General features: G+C 41.5%; 1 protein-coding gene across 6 annotated transcripts in view; it reads right to left on the reverse strand.

Annotated features, from left to right (window-relative positions):
* The window catches only part of pard3bb (par-3 family cell polarity regulator beta b), a 920,021-nt gene that overhangs the window by 473,919 nt on the left and 430,381 nt on the right, over window positions 1–15,721 (reverse strand). For 5 of the 6 annotated variants that reach the window (XM_060930187.1, XM_060930184.1, XM_060930183.1 and 2 more), the window contains exon 8: window positions 2,306–2,431. The exons of the other annotated variant lie outside the window; for it this stretch is intronic. In XM_060930187.1, the coding sequence (XP_060786170.1) occupies window positions 2,306–2,431 (126 nt within the window). The remainder of the gene's footprint in view (window positions 1–2,305; window positions 2,432–15,721) is intronic. 6 annotated transcript variants of the gene reach the window in all.

The raw sequence follows: 15,721 nt of genomic DNA on the forward strand, positions 1-15,721 counted from the left end.
GCGGCTATTCTGTGGATTTTTCTTCCACCGCTAGGGGCGCTCTAACCGGAAGTAGAATCAAAAATAAGATAGACGAAAAATCAATGCAAAGAAGAATTAGCAGATCTTTAGCAGATAGAACACGCACGACAAATTACTAACTGGTAATTATTTTCAAATCCAGCAAAGATGATTAAAGTGACTTGTGGTTTCAAACACAGGAGAAATGAAGGTAAATAAATACCGGTTATTTTCTCTTGGTTCTGTTCCGTTTTAATCAGCAAAGCTGCTGCCGTGTTAAAAGGCACTGTTCGGAAAGAATCTGTTCAGGTACATACATCTACATTTACAGTACAAAATCGTTCTGTACATGCAGTAAATATCTAATTTTTCAACATAGATATCTGCGGCTTATAGCCCGGTGCGGCTTGTATATCTTTTTTTTTTTTTTTTTTTAAATAGAGCGGATGCGGCTTATATACAGGTGCGCTCTATAGTCCAGAAAATACGGTATATATAGTTATTATGCCTTCGCGTTGTGTTGCCGGCTTTTGCTCCAAAACCCACAAGGATGGGGTAAGTTTATTCAAGTTTCCCAGAGATCCCGAGCTGCATGTGAAGTGGGTGAAGCAAGTCAGGCGCACTCGTGACAAGTGGGAGCCCTCACCAACATCCGTCCTGTGCTCTGAACACTTCGATTTGGATTGTTTTGAAACCCTTCCCAGCTTAAAGGAATCTCTTGGGTGTTCAGTTCAGCACAAACGTGTGTTGCTACCATCAGCAGTGCCTACAGTATTCCGGAGGGGGTCTACTAGTAGCTATGCCGGATCCAGCAGTCGCCTGGGACAAGGCGACTCCTCCAAACACAGTCCAACTGTCAGAACATGTGTTGAGAAACGACATAAGATAAAGGTACGTAGAGCTATAGAGTGCTCTGACATGATGCTAAAAATAGTAACCATGCGGTCTGCGCAGCCATCTTGGAAGTGACTCGCTCCAGAGCGCTCATAGAGTACACATCATAGAGTACACATTCATGATAATCATAAATGTAATCATAAAGTCGGCGTGATATCAGTCATGTATTTGCTTGTGAAAGCTTGTTTCTCAAAGCAAACACTGAGGGAAAGCTAACTTAGCCAGACAAGTAGGCTACAGATTGTCATTTGCTTACGCTGATGTAGGTTATCAAATATTTTGCTTCATTCAAGGATAAAACTAAGAAGCCATAAACTAGAAGACGTGCCTGCCAATATTATCCTAAATGTATCACGGATCAGGCATAGTCGTAAGCTTATTATGTTAGCCGTTTGCATGCTCCATTAGGAACTATGTATTCAGTGTAGCATACGGCTTACATGATATAAGCAGCGTTTACACATGCAAGACAACAATACACAATATGAAAATATTGATTCCGTAACATTTTGAACAAATACGGGTTGACCTACCAATCCTTGTTATCCAACCTTGTGGTGTTCAATGCTGGGCTGTCTGCCTGTCCGCTGTCCATCTCGGGGTCAGAGTCGCTCTCAGATTGCACAGTAACAGGTTCAAACCTGTACGGTTGGATGCACCCGTGTTCGTCATCACTTGATTCTTCCGATCTATCCCACTCAACACAATTCTAGACTCCCAGAAGAGGAAGAGCTAGAGAGTTCACCGGCGTTTTCACGCGCCATTTCCATTGAGTAGGACAGCCAGTGAACCGCAGCGTGTTCTTCCGCTGACGTCAAAACATGGCCGCGAGCCACGGACCCAGTTTTCTTGCGCTGTGCAATTAAAAGTTGGATATTCGCGTAACAACAGCTTCTTTTCACGTAATTATAACAGAAATCTAACATGTTTGCCATGTTGTATAGTTTATTTAAGAAATTGCATAGAGTCATGTTCGTGTCATCAGACCTTTAAGTATCTACATTAAACTCAAAAGTTCCAGTGGCTTTTCATTTTTTTTTGCATGATTATTTATGAAGATGTATAAATTTATCTGCTTCTTTCCCCATACCAGTAGGCATGTTGCATGTTAGACTGCCTCAATTCGCCAGGCATTCTGGGAATTTTCTTCTACCACTCCGTTTGGAGCCTGCATCTGAAAACGCTCTGTTTCAAGGGCCATCTGGAGGGCTACACGAGCACTACCCCTCGATCCCCAAAGAAACAGGACACCATACCCAATGCAGGAATGTGCAAAACGGAGGGGTAGGGCCACGTGGTCGGGTTGAGGCGGGGCTGGGCTTGGACCAGAGTAAAAGGAAGATATAAAGAGAAGAATTTTGCCAACAGCACTCATGCGGGTTTTCTTGCTGTAAACTCGTTTACTCACTGTGAAAAGGACTTGTCCATCAGCTCGGTGTCGTTGATCTTGATGATGCAGTCATCATCCTGGAAGATGCCTTCTCTTTTGGAGCGGCTGTTCTCATCCACACTCCGAATGTGCAGACCCAGAGCCCTGCGACACGCAGCACAATCAACATCACGCACAAGTAACCACTGAACCAGAAAAGCAGTATGCGTTACTCTCATGTCTTGAATGGAAAACAAATGTCTTTTATACGTCTCGAGGGAGAAGCATTACACAAAAATGATGCGGTTCGGACGTTCGCAAGTGTCATTCTAAACAAACTTACACACAAGATCATGACCCCGTACTGCCCTCAGACAGTTTTACAACAAATGAGGACAACTCTTCACAGTGGCAGATGGAGAGGAAAGCAGTGATAATAGCTCCCTGTGTCTGAAATAAAATGAATTGTTTCCAACAAACAACACCGTGATGCCACTTGCGAGGTGATAACTCAACAGGGAGTGTGTACTCGTGTGTGTGTGTGTATACTTGGACAGAAACAAAGCATGTGATCAGAGTGTGATAAATACAAGAGAAATAGGAGAAATAGGACACATTAGAGCTGTTAAATTGCATTTAAATTGAATTACTTTGTAATTTACTATTGGAAAATGTTGGAATATTAATTGTTTTGGCTGTCACACACCATTAGCAAAAGTGCTACACTGCGTTCCCATCAAATAAACTATGGAAGGTGAAAACTGTGCCACTGTTTAAGGGAAAAAAAACACAAAAAGGGTGCAATTTAATCATATTAAACTACCATACTGCTGAACTCTCCAATCTGACTAGTCAGAGGGTTGATTCATTCTCTATAACAGCACAGCATGGACATAAATTCAGCTGCAAGTATATTAATATACACCTCATGTGTTATCATTCTAATACACTATGGTTTCTATAGTAACAGCTCATGTGTAAATGCAAATGAGGCGAATCTTTCTTAGAAGTGAGGTTTATTTAGCAGTTTTTAGAAGAATCCCCAGGTAACGCAGTTCCTTTACATTAGCCGGGATTGACAGAGGGCTTTCTGGATTCGCTAGAACATGACGAGATGGATTTTTTTGCCTTCACTTCAACAGAAAGCAAAAAGGCAAGCTAGAACGGGCATGACTATTGGGAAGGGAATAGCTGTTGTAACATGCTATAATAAAGTGATAACAGGAAATAACTTGTTTCATGGATGTTTCACAACTTGGCATAAGATCAGCTGTGAGCTACCGCTCACTTCCGTATCCCCCCGCTCTCGCTTATATCAGAATGCAAGCAATCGGAGGAATAGGACACTTATTATGACTGTTGACTTCAACAAATAAGCTAGCATAGTATAAATATCCTGTAACAAACATAACTTTAAATGGACAATAAGTTAAAAATGTTCTATTTAGAAGAGGAATAAAACATTGCAGGACGTGATGCTACAGGAAATTATTATACATACAGGATACTTTTTGATGGAATAAAAACATGTTCTATTCCCTTCTAGCAGGTTTCATTCATTTGGTTTGATATCATGCAATATTGTTAGCATATCCAGAGACTTAGATTGTTTTGCAGGTCAAGGGGCCCACAGGGCCCCTCCTGGGAAAAAAACAGGGGCCCATTTCTACAATGGGGGGCCCAGTGATTATCCTTCAGTTGAAGCGAACCTAGTGAGCGAAGCGAGCCCAATGAACAGCTGGGGCAGCCCAGGGGCTGTTTTTTTCTTCTCAATTCTGTTTTTTTTTTGGTCTTAGAAGCCATATGAAGCAATGTAGATGACAAAAATCAATGCTTCAACCAAATATATTGAGATATTGTTTAATCAGTGGCAATATTTTGGAATTCAACCACAGGCCACTATATATCACATCTATATTATCTCCTCCTTGTAAATTATAATTTATTTTATTAACTTGTTTTCAGTTTGGTGTAGGTCTATAGTAGTAGTCAGTGGTAGTAGTGGTTGCTGTTGTAGTTGATGTTGCAGTAGTTGTTGTAAATCTAGTATGACTAATTACCTTGAGTATCAGGGGTACCAGTTTTTTCAGGTGACTGTACTCTATTTCTGCCGAAGAATGACAAAATAGATGTATTTTTCCTTTTTTTTCTTATCCATGTTTTCTTGTCTCTTTCGAATATTCATACATAGACCGTAAGACGCCACCTAGCGAAAGACTTGGATCAGGTTTTACTCGCTTGGGATGCTACAAACGGGGCGGCGTATTCAATATGGCGGTGGTCAAAACAAATTCATCCGATGCTGAAATCTGTTGAATATCCAGATAATTATGTTGGAAGTTGCATATTTGTGCAAGATTTTTTATATTGAGACCATGAAGTCAAGTAATACCAGTCCCCCCAGGATTCCGCGGGCCTTTTTTGTGATTGTTGCGGGCTAAAATGTCTGATGTTGCGGGGGTTTTTCCAAAAAATTGCAATGACAGTTGCGGTGTTTTTTAGGTTTTTGTTGCGATTACATTGCGGGAGGAAGTGAAATTTGCGAGAAATTGTTGCGATTTTCTCTTTTTGTGATTAAAATTGAGTGATATGTTAAATATTAAGTTATTACTGAAAAACTATTGATTAAAAGAAGAAAGACACTGAGAAATGGTCCTACAAACAACTTTACCAATATAAAAGATTACCAGGACTACAAAAATGCAGAAAAATAGGCTTTACTTATCCAAATGCACCTGTTGGTTCAAAGGTTAAAGTGCATAGAACCTCACAGCACAACATGAAGTTACCTTAAAATATAATATAAATGCCTCAGCTTTAATGTAAGAAAAAAAACTATTAATACTAGTACTGTGTGCAGGCAGTCTCTCCTGAAGACTAAATTAAACAATAATTATAAACTAATAAAATAAATGGCTCAGGCTTCATAGAAGAAAAAAACAATTTGAACAGAATCTCACAGTATGATGCTGAAGCTGCCTAAACAATGGGAAATAAAATACCATTTTGGCAAAAATGTTGGCATCCATTAATTTCTTGTATTAAGTAAAAAAAAATAATGTAAAGTGCACACAGTGCTTCACTGTAAACATAACACACTTTCAGTAACAGAATTTAAGCCTACATAAACACTGACTCGCACATGCTGCTTGTCTTGAACGAAAACACGGAAGTAAGCAGTGTTGCCAGATACTGCTGACGTTTTCCAGCCCAAAATATGTTCAAAACCCGCCAAAATGCACTTGAAACCCCCCCAACTGGGCGGGAAACCGCCCAATCTGGCAACACTGGACATAAGGCGGAAGGTAGTCTGTCGACGTCACCTCAAGATGACGCCAACGATTGGTCAAATTTGTGGGAAAGTTGCGGTGATTGGATATAAATGCAACACCGCCCTGAATTCGCGGGGATTGGTTGAATTTGTGTTGAAGTTGCAAATCGCAACATCGCGAAATCCTGGAGGGTCTGTAATACGCCACGAAACGTTCCAAATAGGGTATAAAATGCTTGCGTCCATATTGGCCCCTGCCCCTCTCGACAATGCGTTCATTATTCGAAATAGTGTGTCTTAGACGCGGGCGCGCCAACAATCTGAGTCTCTGCATATCGCTTATCCTACATGTATTACATCACACTCGCCAATGGAGAATGAGCGTTGAATATGGCAACGTTATTGCATGGTTGTCAAGACATGATGTCACATCAGAGCTGATGCAAATATTCAATGAGAAAGTTTTCTGCTGTGCACGCAAAGAGGCATTTCTTTGTTCGCCGGGAAAAAGAAAGACGTGTTGAACACCTGAAAGGCTACCAAAACTTCATTAGATACTCTTCACGCATATTTACAAGAGAAAAACAAACCAACGGTCATAAAAAAAACTGGAAAAGAGTGTATGTATAATAATAACAATAATATTGGCTGGCTTTTTTGTGGTATATCAGATATATTCCATTCAGCTAGCATGATACTGAACTTGTCTTCAACTCATTCAGTATCATGCTAGCTGAATGGAATATATCTGATATACCACTCAACACCAGCCAATATTATTTAAACAACTGACTTTGGGGTAACAGCCCCACTGTTGGTTATTTTCCTTTATGTCTGATTCCTTACATAAGCTATGGACACTGAAAACTGTCCCCTGAATCATATGAACAAATCATAAACTAAGCTTTCCAATTCATATTATTTGGCCACAGCAATTTTTTTCCGATTACATATTTTCCATTTCTTAAAATGCGTATGTAATGTCTTATTGTAATGCCTTAATATATCATTAGTAATGACCAAAATTAACTAATAAAGCAGGGGAAAATAATATTAATTATTTGTTATTTTATAATCAAGCACAAAACTATCGATAAATTGCGGCTTCTGGATCCTGGAAAAAGGCAGCCTTGCCTCAGGGCTAATCTTACATAACGTCACGCGTGGAACCCCGGTTATCCGAGTCATTTCGGTTCATCCGATTCCGTCATTGTTTACTTGCTGAAATTGGATATTGTTGCTGGAATCTTACAAAAATAATGATGGGAAAGCGCTGTGTTGTGTTTGGATGTTCAAATCCGTATACAACAGGACATTCAGATCACGAATTTACGAGAAATGACACTAATCTAAAGCGACAGTGGGTGAAGTTTGTGCAAACGAAGCGGGCAGATTTCGTGTCGCCTACTAATAATAAATCTGATTCATCAAATGTTCATCACCACCAGTATGACCACATGGGAATTACTGGAGTAAAAAAGAAAGCCATTTATTTAATAAATGACATTTGATCTGACATTTGGACAGTTCGTCGATTCCCCTATTATCTCTCACACACACACACAGTGCACCAGATGCAGGATTATGAGCAACATTTACACGCTCGCAACATCCGATCTTATCATATTTGATGCACTTTAACAGGAAGAAAAATGCACGCACGGAATCATCATTAATTATTAACTGAAATGTGTTAAGCCGAGGTCACAACCGGCCGTACGTGCTCCTACGACCGGTCTACGTGCAAAAAACGCAAGAAACTGGGGGCGTCGTGGCTCAGGTGGATAAGGCGCCATACCATAAATCCGGGCGACCCGGGTTCAATTCCGGCCCGAGGTCATTTCCCGATCCCTCCCCGTCTCTCTCTCCTGCTCATTTCCTGTCTCTACACTGTCCTATCCAATAATAAAGGTGAAAAAAAGCCCCAAAAAAATCTTTAAAAAAAAAACCGCAAGAAACGCACGGAAGGCACGCGTGTGACGTGCTGATTTTCGAGCCGTAGACTGGCCGCAGAGGTTCTTTGTCATGTCAAACAAACTCTACGGGCGCTTACGTTTTTTTCAGGTTGCAAGACAAACTTACGGCCAATGTGCGTCTTTCTTCACGAACAAAAAAAACGCAGTGATTTGGGAAACGCCAAAAATCGCGCGGCCAAAAAATCGTATGTCCGGTTGTGACCTAGGCTTTAAATGCTCTCAGATTGCAATATTGCAAGACTTGATTTGTTTTTAGTTTTGTTCAGGAAAACATGATGAAAGGTAACCACCGTGTGCTGCACATTTCTCCCTATCTTACGCAAGCTACAGAGGAAAACCATCATGAACTGAGTGAACTGGCAGTTTCTCGTCTTGGGGGCTCGGAAGGATAACCGTTTACTCCGGAATATCCTTGATCATCATCATCTGCCCCTTCGACATATAAGAATCCCAATCACCATCAGAATTCTCTTCAAAATGTGATTCCGTATCGAGACTGGTCTAACCACTGCTGCGCACATGAACGAAATTGATATCGGGATCTTTGTTACACGTGTGACGTCACGCACCTCTTCGGGATCTTCCGGTTCAGTCTCGGCAGAGTCCGTGAAAATCGGCTGATCTTGTTGCTTTTCCATTAATTTATTGCCTTTTGGATCAGCTATGGTTCGAAAACACATGGTCAATCAACATCATGATTGTTGCTTTGTACAAGGAAAAAAAGTGTGGTTTAGGGACATTAAATTCACTTGAAGCGATCCCGAGTCCATGTAAATCCAGACATCTCACACGTGTCCATTGAGGACAGGAAAAGCCACTGCATCATCTTTTCAGTGCACAATAGTATCTTTGTTTAATTCAACGTAGAGTAAGAGCTTGGATCAACGCTGTGCCTGTGTCTAATTTGCCGTTTGGTTAACTAGCCTTCAACTCTTAAGTTTGTCTTCACACAGGGGTCATGCTTTCACTTAAACCCTCCATATGCAGCAAACTACTAAATGACTTCCTATTCACTTTATACGCTCACGACTGGAGCACCAAATAGTGCGCTAGACAAACCACCAGAAATAGCTGTACCCTTGCTCATTCGTGCGATTATCCAATCAGCCAATCATGCAGCAGAAGCTTGGGTCTAGAGCAACAGTGAACATTCATGTTAATCATCAGAATGGGAGAAAAATGCCGTCTCCGTGCCTTTCACTACGGCATGGTTGTTGGTGCCAGATGGGCTGGTTTGAGTATTCCAGAAACCGCTATGACAACATTCTCTAGTTTTTTTTTTTTGGGGGGGGCAAAAAGTGTACATCAGCTCTGCAGGTGGAAATGCCTTGATGATAAGAGAAGAGAATGAGACAAGGAAGAAAAAAAAAAAGGTTAGACAGGTTTGAGCTGACAGGACGTCTCTAATCACTCAAATCACCACTCTTTTCAACCATGGTGAGCAGAAAAGCCTCCCAGAACAAGTCAAACCTTTGAGGCATATTGACTATAACAAGATTTTATCTCATCTCATCTCATTATCTCTAGCCGCTTTATCCTGTTCTACAGGGTCGCAGGCGAGCTGGAGCCTATCCCAGCTGACTACAGGCGAAAGGCGGGGTACACCCTGGACAAGTCGCCAGGTCATCACAGGGCTGACACATAGACACAGACAACCATTCACACTCACATTCACACCTACGGTCAATTTAGAGTCACCAGTTAACCTAACCTGCATGTCTTTGGACTGTGGGGGAAACCGGAGCACCCGGAGGAAACCCACGCGGACACGGGGAGAACATGCAAACTGTGTTCTTGCTGTGAGGCGACAGCGCTAACCACTACACCACTGTGCCGCCCCAAGATTTTATAAAATATAGATTTTATATTTTTGGGCAGCACGGTGGTGTTGTGGTTAGCGCTGTCGCCTCACAGCAAGAAGGTTCCGGGTTCGAACCCAGCGGCCGGCAAGGGCCTTTCTGTGTGGAGTTTTCATGTTCTCCCCGTGTCTGCGTGGGTTTCCTCTGGGTGCTCCGGTTTCCCCCACAGTCCAAAGATTTACAATTAGGTTAATATGGGACGGCCTTGGGCTGAGGGGCCTTTGAGCGAGGTGCCTAACTCCCAGCTGCTCCCCGGGCGCTGTTGGCATGGCTGCCCACTGCTCTGGGTATGTGTGTGTGCTCATTGCTCACGTGTGTGTTCACTGCTTCAGATGGGTTAAATGCAGAGAGGAAATTTCACAAGTGTGTGATGAATAAAGTTGTGCTTTCTTTCTTTTCTTTGTTCCAAGATGCTTTTCTACTCACCACAGTTGTGTTATTTTAGTATATTAATTCAAATAGCATTAAAATGTGAAATTCACTCCAACGCCCAGTCTGTATTTTAAGAGAGGCAGTTTTTCGTGCAACGCTCTTCACTCCGACCTGAAAAATCTACTGCCGTATACATTATGTATAAAAATGGCTGGCTGAATAAAACTTTGCTGTAAAACTGTCAAAGAACTTTCTTGTTTAAAATTCCTAATCGGCAAAACTTTGCAAAGTCAAATTTCTTCACAATAAGCAGAGACCCTGCAGTACAAATAACTTGACACAAAGACAGATAAATGGTCCGAATCTTGCTTCTCTTAAAGCAGCTGCCTGGGGCCGTCAGTGTGGCATCAGAGTGGGGGGAAAAAAACTCCTCCAAACACACTTTGGAGAGAACGTTCAGAGTTTTTTGTTTTGGGTAACGTGAGCATTTCTCAAGGTCTTTGAGAATGGCGCACAGCAGGACTTCACATCAAACTGAAACGCAGCAGGACGGACATCTCGGAGACTGCAGTTAGCTTAAACAGACGCATCATGCACATATTTGCTCGAACAGATACGTGTGCGCGCGCACACGTGCAGAGCGATACAACACAATCCATCAAAGATTCACCCCAAAAAAAAAAAAAACCCTAAAAAAAAAAAAATCACCACACAAAACCCTTTGCTATCAGACGCTCAGGGAAACTAGAAGAATCAAATGCAGTGACTGGTGTCTGCACACGTCAAAAAAAGGGATAAAGTCAGCTCCACAAACATTTCATGCCCAGATGATCATTTCCCTATTTTTTTTTTTTTTTAAACCAAGAGGTACGGAAGCCGCGAGAGGCCCTTCATATAATCTTTTTTATTCACCTTGTTATTCCGAGATAACGACATAATTAATTCAGGATCTCGAGAAAACAACACAACTAATTCGAGATCTCGAGAAAACAAAACCGTTATTTCGAGATCTCGAGAAAACAAAACAATTATTTCATGATCTCAGCTGGATCACTGTATCTCCGTCGGTAGAGATGAAGCCGGGCCAGTTTTCTGCGAAGGTGCCGCGGACTAATTTTGAAATTATCCCTTATTAAAAGGCTTAATGCAATCTCTCCCTGTGTCAACCCCTGATCAAAATATTGCCTTATTAGGTGATCGATTATTCCAGACATTCTAATGACCAAAGTTGCGTCTATACAGAATGAGAAATGGCCCCAAAGTCAGCATATCACAAGTCTCTTGGCACACCGGAATGAACCATTTCTCAGCTGTTTACTCGAGATCATGAAATAATTGTTTTGTTTTCTCGAGATCACGGAATACTTGTTTTGTTTTCTCGAGATCACGGAATAATTGTTTTGTTTTCTCGAGATCTCGGAATAACGGTTTTGTTTTCTCGAGATCACGGAATAACTTTTGTTTTCTCGAGATCTCGGAATAACAGTTTTGTTTTCTCAAGATCACGGAATAATTGTTTTGTTTTCTCGAGATCTCGGAATAACTGTTTTGTTTTCTCGAGATCTCGGAATAATTGTTTTGTTTTCTCGAGATCTCGGAATAATTGTTTTGTTTTCTCGAGATCACGGAATAATTGTTTTGTTTTCTCGAGATCACGGAATAATTGTTTTGTTTTCTCGAGATCTCGGAATAATGGTTTTGTTTTCTCGAGATCACGGAATAACTGTTTTGTTTTCTCGAGATCTCGGAATAACAGTTTTGTTTTCTCAAGATCACGGAATAATTGTTTTGTTTTCTCGAGATCTCGGAATAATTGTTTTGTTTTCTCGAGATCTTGGAATAATTGTTTTGTTTTCTCGAGATCACAGAATAATTGTTTTGTTTTCTCGAGATCACGGAATAATTGTTTTGTTTTCTCGAGATCACGGAATAATTGTTTTGTTTTCTCGAGATCACGGAATAATTGTTTTGTTTTCTCGAGATCTCGGAATAACGGTTTTGTTTTCTCGAGATCTCGAATTAGTTGTGTTGTTTTCTCGAGATCCTGAATTAATTATGTCGTTATCTCGGGATAACGGTTTTGTTTTCTCGAGATCCTGAATTAATTATGTCGTTATCTCGGGATAACGGTTTTGTTTTCTCGAGATCTCGAATTATTTGTGTTGTTTTCTCGAGATCCTGAATTAATTATGTCGTTATCTCGGAATAACAAGGTGAATTAAAAAAAAGGATTATATGAAGGGCCTCTCTCGGCTTCCGTAAAGAGGTGATTGTATCTTAGACTGGATAAGAAAACAATAACACAGCAGAGTTCATACTGGTCTGGAATGCATTAACACTATGCTGGTGTGGAGGGTCAGAGTGTCTCCAGCTCCAATCCAAAGCTTCCTGATCCATTCACCCCATTAGATCCGCTCGCCCCAGCCCCCAGACACACGGCATTAGGAAACAGGTCTATTTACATTAGTGCTTTGCTCAATATTTGCTGATATTATTGACATCTTTTTTGAGCTCGAAGCGAACTTTGACCTGAGGGGACGAGGTAGTGGGCATGACTAAAGGAAACATATGGGCCCTCTGGGATGGAAGGATGAGAAGAAATAGAGGAGGACTGAGAGGTAGATAGACAGAAAGACAAAAAGGGGAAAAGAGAAAAACAGAACTCTGCAGGGACAAATGTGTCTTTATAAAAGGCCCTGTTTTTCCCCCTCATGTGACTTGCTGTGATGAATCAATTTCAGTGTGTGAATCCTCTCTGTGATCGGGGAAAAAGCCCATCCTGCATGCCTGTTAGACGACACCATCAGTGTGTCACACGGACATGCTGTGATTTATTATGAGCATCATTACGCAGACAAGTGCGTTTAAGGTTACATTTGCTGTAAAAGTAGGAATTTTGTGAAGCTAAAATTAAGTTTTATGGCTGGGTTCAAAGACGACCCTGAACGTACGTAAACCACTGCCTTCACAAATAATATACACGATGTATGCATCAGCTTAACATGTGCACAGCATCCTGAGTCCAATCGCCCTTGAGCTGCTCCTCTCGTCCAGCTTCTACAAAGCATTTAACCTGCCGCAAAATGGCCTCATGGTCTCTCCTTTTAACACAACCCAACCAGGGGCATACTTAGTCTGGTTAACACCAGACCATATCACAAGTGAAATATGGTCTGGAATCCGCCTATTGAATTTCTCGTAGGGGAGGTGTGGTTTACGATTGTCAATGGCCGTTTATTGGACGTTGCGAATGTCTATCATTTGGCGTATATGTAGCCCATGGCCAATCATGGCAGTTGTACCCGGTGACGTAGTTAGAGCGACGAAGAAAGACTGTAACGCCAAACGCTGTTCTTTTTTTAAAACAAACTTTCGCTCTAAACTATTCAGAACAGTGTCTAAAGCTTGATCGAAAGTTTGGTTTGTATCGCTCGCCGCCATGTTAAATGTGATCGGTAAACAGTCCCAAATAAACTACAAGCTTCCGTTTGTCGAGTAGTACGCGTCACCGTCTTTCCACCCCTCCCCACTCTCTGATTGGCTCCCTAACTCAGGCGAGCCTTTAGACCATAGTTTCCATGCTGTCTTTTCAGATCGGAACGATTGTGCAAAGCAGCATGGGATTTCCCAGGCTAGGGCATACTGGGAAAACAGGGTCGTCTAACTGAACCAAACTCATCCTTTCCTTTACCATTTTTCTACTTCTACAATCTACTTCTTTCACTTACACTACCGTTCAAAAGTTTGGGGTCACTTTGAAATTTCCTTATTTTTGAAAGAAAAGCACTGTTCTTTTCAATGAAGATCACGTTAAACTAATCAGAAATACACTCTATACATTGCTAATGTGCTAAATGACTATTCTAGCTGCAAATGTCTGGTTTTTGGTGCAATATCTCCATAGGTGTATAGAGGCCCATTTCCAGCAACTCTCACTCCAGTGTTCTAATGGTACAATGTGTTTGCTCATTGCCTCAGAAGGCTAATGGATGATTAGAAAACCCTTGTACAATCATGTTAGCACAGCTGAAAACAGTTGAGCTCTTTAGAGAAGCTATAAAACTGACCTTCCTTTGAGCAGATTGAGTTTCTGGAGCATCACATTTGTGGGGTCGATTAAATGCTCAAAATGGCCAGAAAAATGTCTTGACTATATTTTCTATTCATTTTACAACTTATGGTGGTCAATAAAAGTGTGACTTTTCATGGAAAACACAAAATTGTCTGGGTGACCCCAAACTTTTGAACGGTAGTGTATATATTATGCTAATAATTACTTAATATATATTTATTTGTGGGCGGCATGGTGGTGTAGTGGTTAGCGCTGTCGCCTCACAGCAAGAAGGTCCAGGTTCGAGCCCCGGGGCCGGCGAGGGCCTTTCTGTGCGGAGTTTGCATGTTCTCCCCGTGTCCGCGTGGGTTTCCTCCGGGTGCTCCGGTTTCCCCCACAGTCCAAAGACATGCAGGTTAGGTTAACTGGTGACTCTAAATTGACCGTAGGTGTGAATGTGAGTGTGAATGGTTGTCTGTGTCTATGTGTCAGCCCTGTGATGACCTGGCTAGGTCACTCCAGGACCTTGAAATGCTTCTTACGAAGCCACTCCTTCGTTGCCCGGGCGGTGTGTTTGGGATCATTGTCATGCTGAAAGACCCAGCCACGTTTCATCTTCAATGCCCTTGCTGATGGAAGGAGGTTTTCACTCAAAATCTCACGATACATGGCCCCATTCATTCTTTCCTTTACACGGATCAGTCGTCCTGGTCCCTTTGCAGAAAAACAGCCCCAAAGCATGATGTTTCCACCCCCATGCTTCACAATAGGTATGGTGTTCTTTGGATGCAACTCAGCATTCTTTCTCCTCCAAACACGACAAGTTAAGTTTTTACCAAAAAGTTCTATTTTGGTTTCATCTGACCATATGACATTCTCCCAATCCTCTTCTGGATCATCCAAATGCTCTCTAGCAAACTTCAGACGGGCCTGGACATGTACTGGCGCTGCAGGATTTGAGTCCTGGCGGCGTAGTGTGTTACTGATGGTAGCCTTTGTTACTTTGGTCCCAGCTCTCTGCAGGTCATTCACTAGGTCCCCCCGTGTGGTTCTGGGATTTTTGCTCACCGTTCTTGTGATCATTTTGACCCCACGGGGTGAGATCTTGCGTGGAGCCCCAGATCAAGGGAGATTATCAGTGGTCTTGTATGTCTTCCATTTTCTAATAATTGCTCCCACAGTTGATTTCTTCACACCAAGCTGCTTACCTATTGCAGATTCAGTCTTCCCAGCCTGGTGCAGGTCTACAATTTTGTTTCTGGTGTCCTTTGACAGCTCTTTGGTCTTGGCCATAGTGGAGTTTGGAGTGTGACTGTTTGAGGTTGTGGACAGGTGTCTTTTATACTGATAATGAGTTCAAACAGGTGTCATTAATACAGGTAACGAGTGGAGGACAGAGGAGCCTCTTAAGGAAGAAGTTACAGGTCTGTGAGAGCCAGAAATCTTGCTTGTTTGTAGGTGACCAAATACTTATTTTACCGAGGAATTTACCAATTAATTCATTAAAAATCCTACAATGTGATTTCCTGGATTCTTTCCCCCCATTCTGTCACATAGTTGAAGTGTACCTATGATGAAAATTACAGGTCTCTCTCATCTTTTTAAGTGGGAGAACTTGCACAATTGGTGGCTGACTAAATACTTTTTTGCCCCACTGTGTGTGTGTGTGTGTGTATATATATATATATATATATATATATATATATATATATATATATATATATATATATATAGTTTAGTGTGCATCCAGTTGTGGGGCCTTTTGTATTTTCATCAAGCGTTTAATGATTGCATTATTGAACAATTATTCACAGAAGGTGACGAGAATATCGGTGAATAATAACCAAGACAAAGTCGAGGCAGCCATTTTGCTGAGTCGCTTGAGGTGATTATCAATAAATAGTCCAAATTATATTTAAAAACCAT

The sequence above is a fragment of the Neoarius graeffei genome, chromosome 9, assembly GCF_027579695.1.
Source record: "Neoarius graeffei isolate fNeoGra1 chromosome 9, fNeoGra1.pri, whole genome shotgun sequence".
NCBI lineage: Eukaryota > Metazoa > Chordata > Actinopteri > Siluriformes > Ariidae > Neoarius > Neoarius graeffei.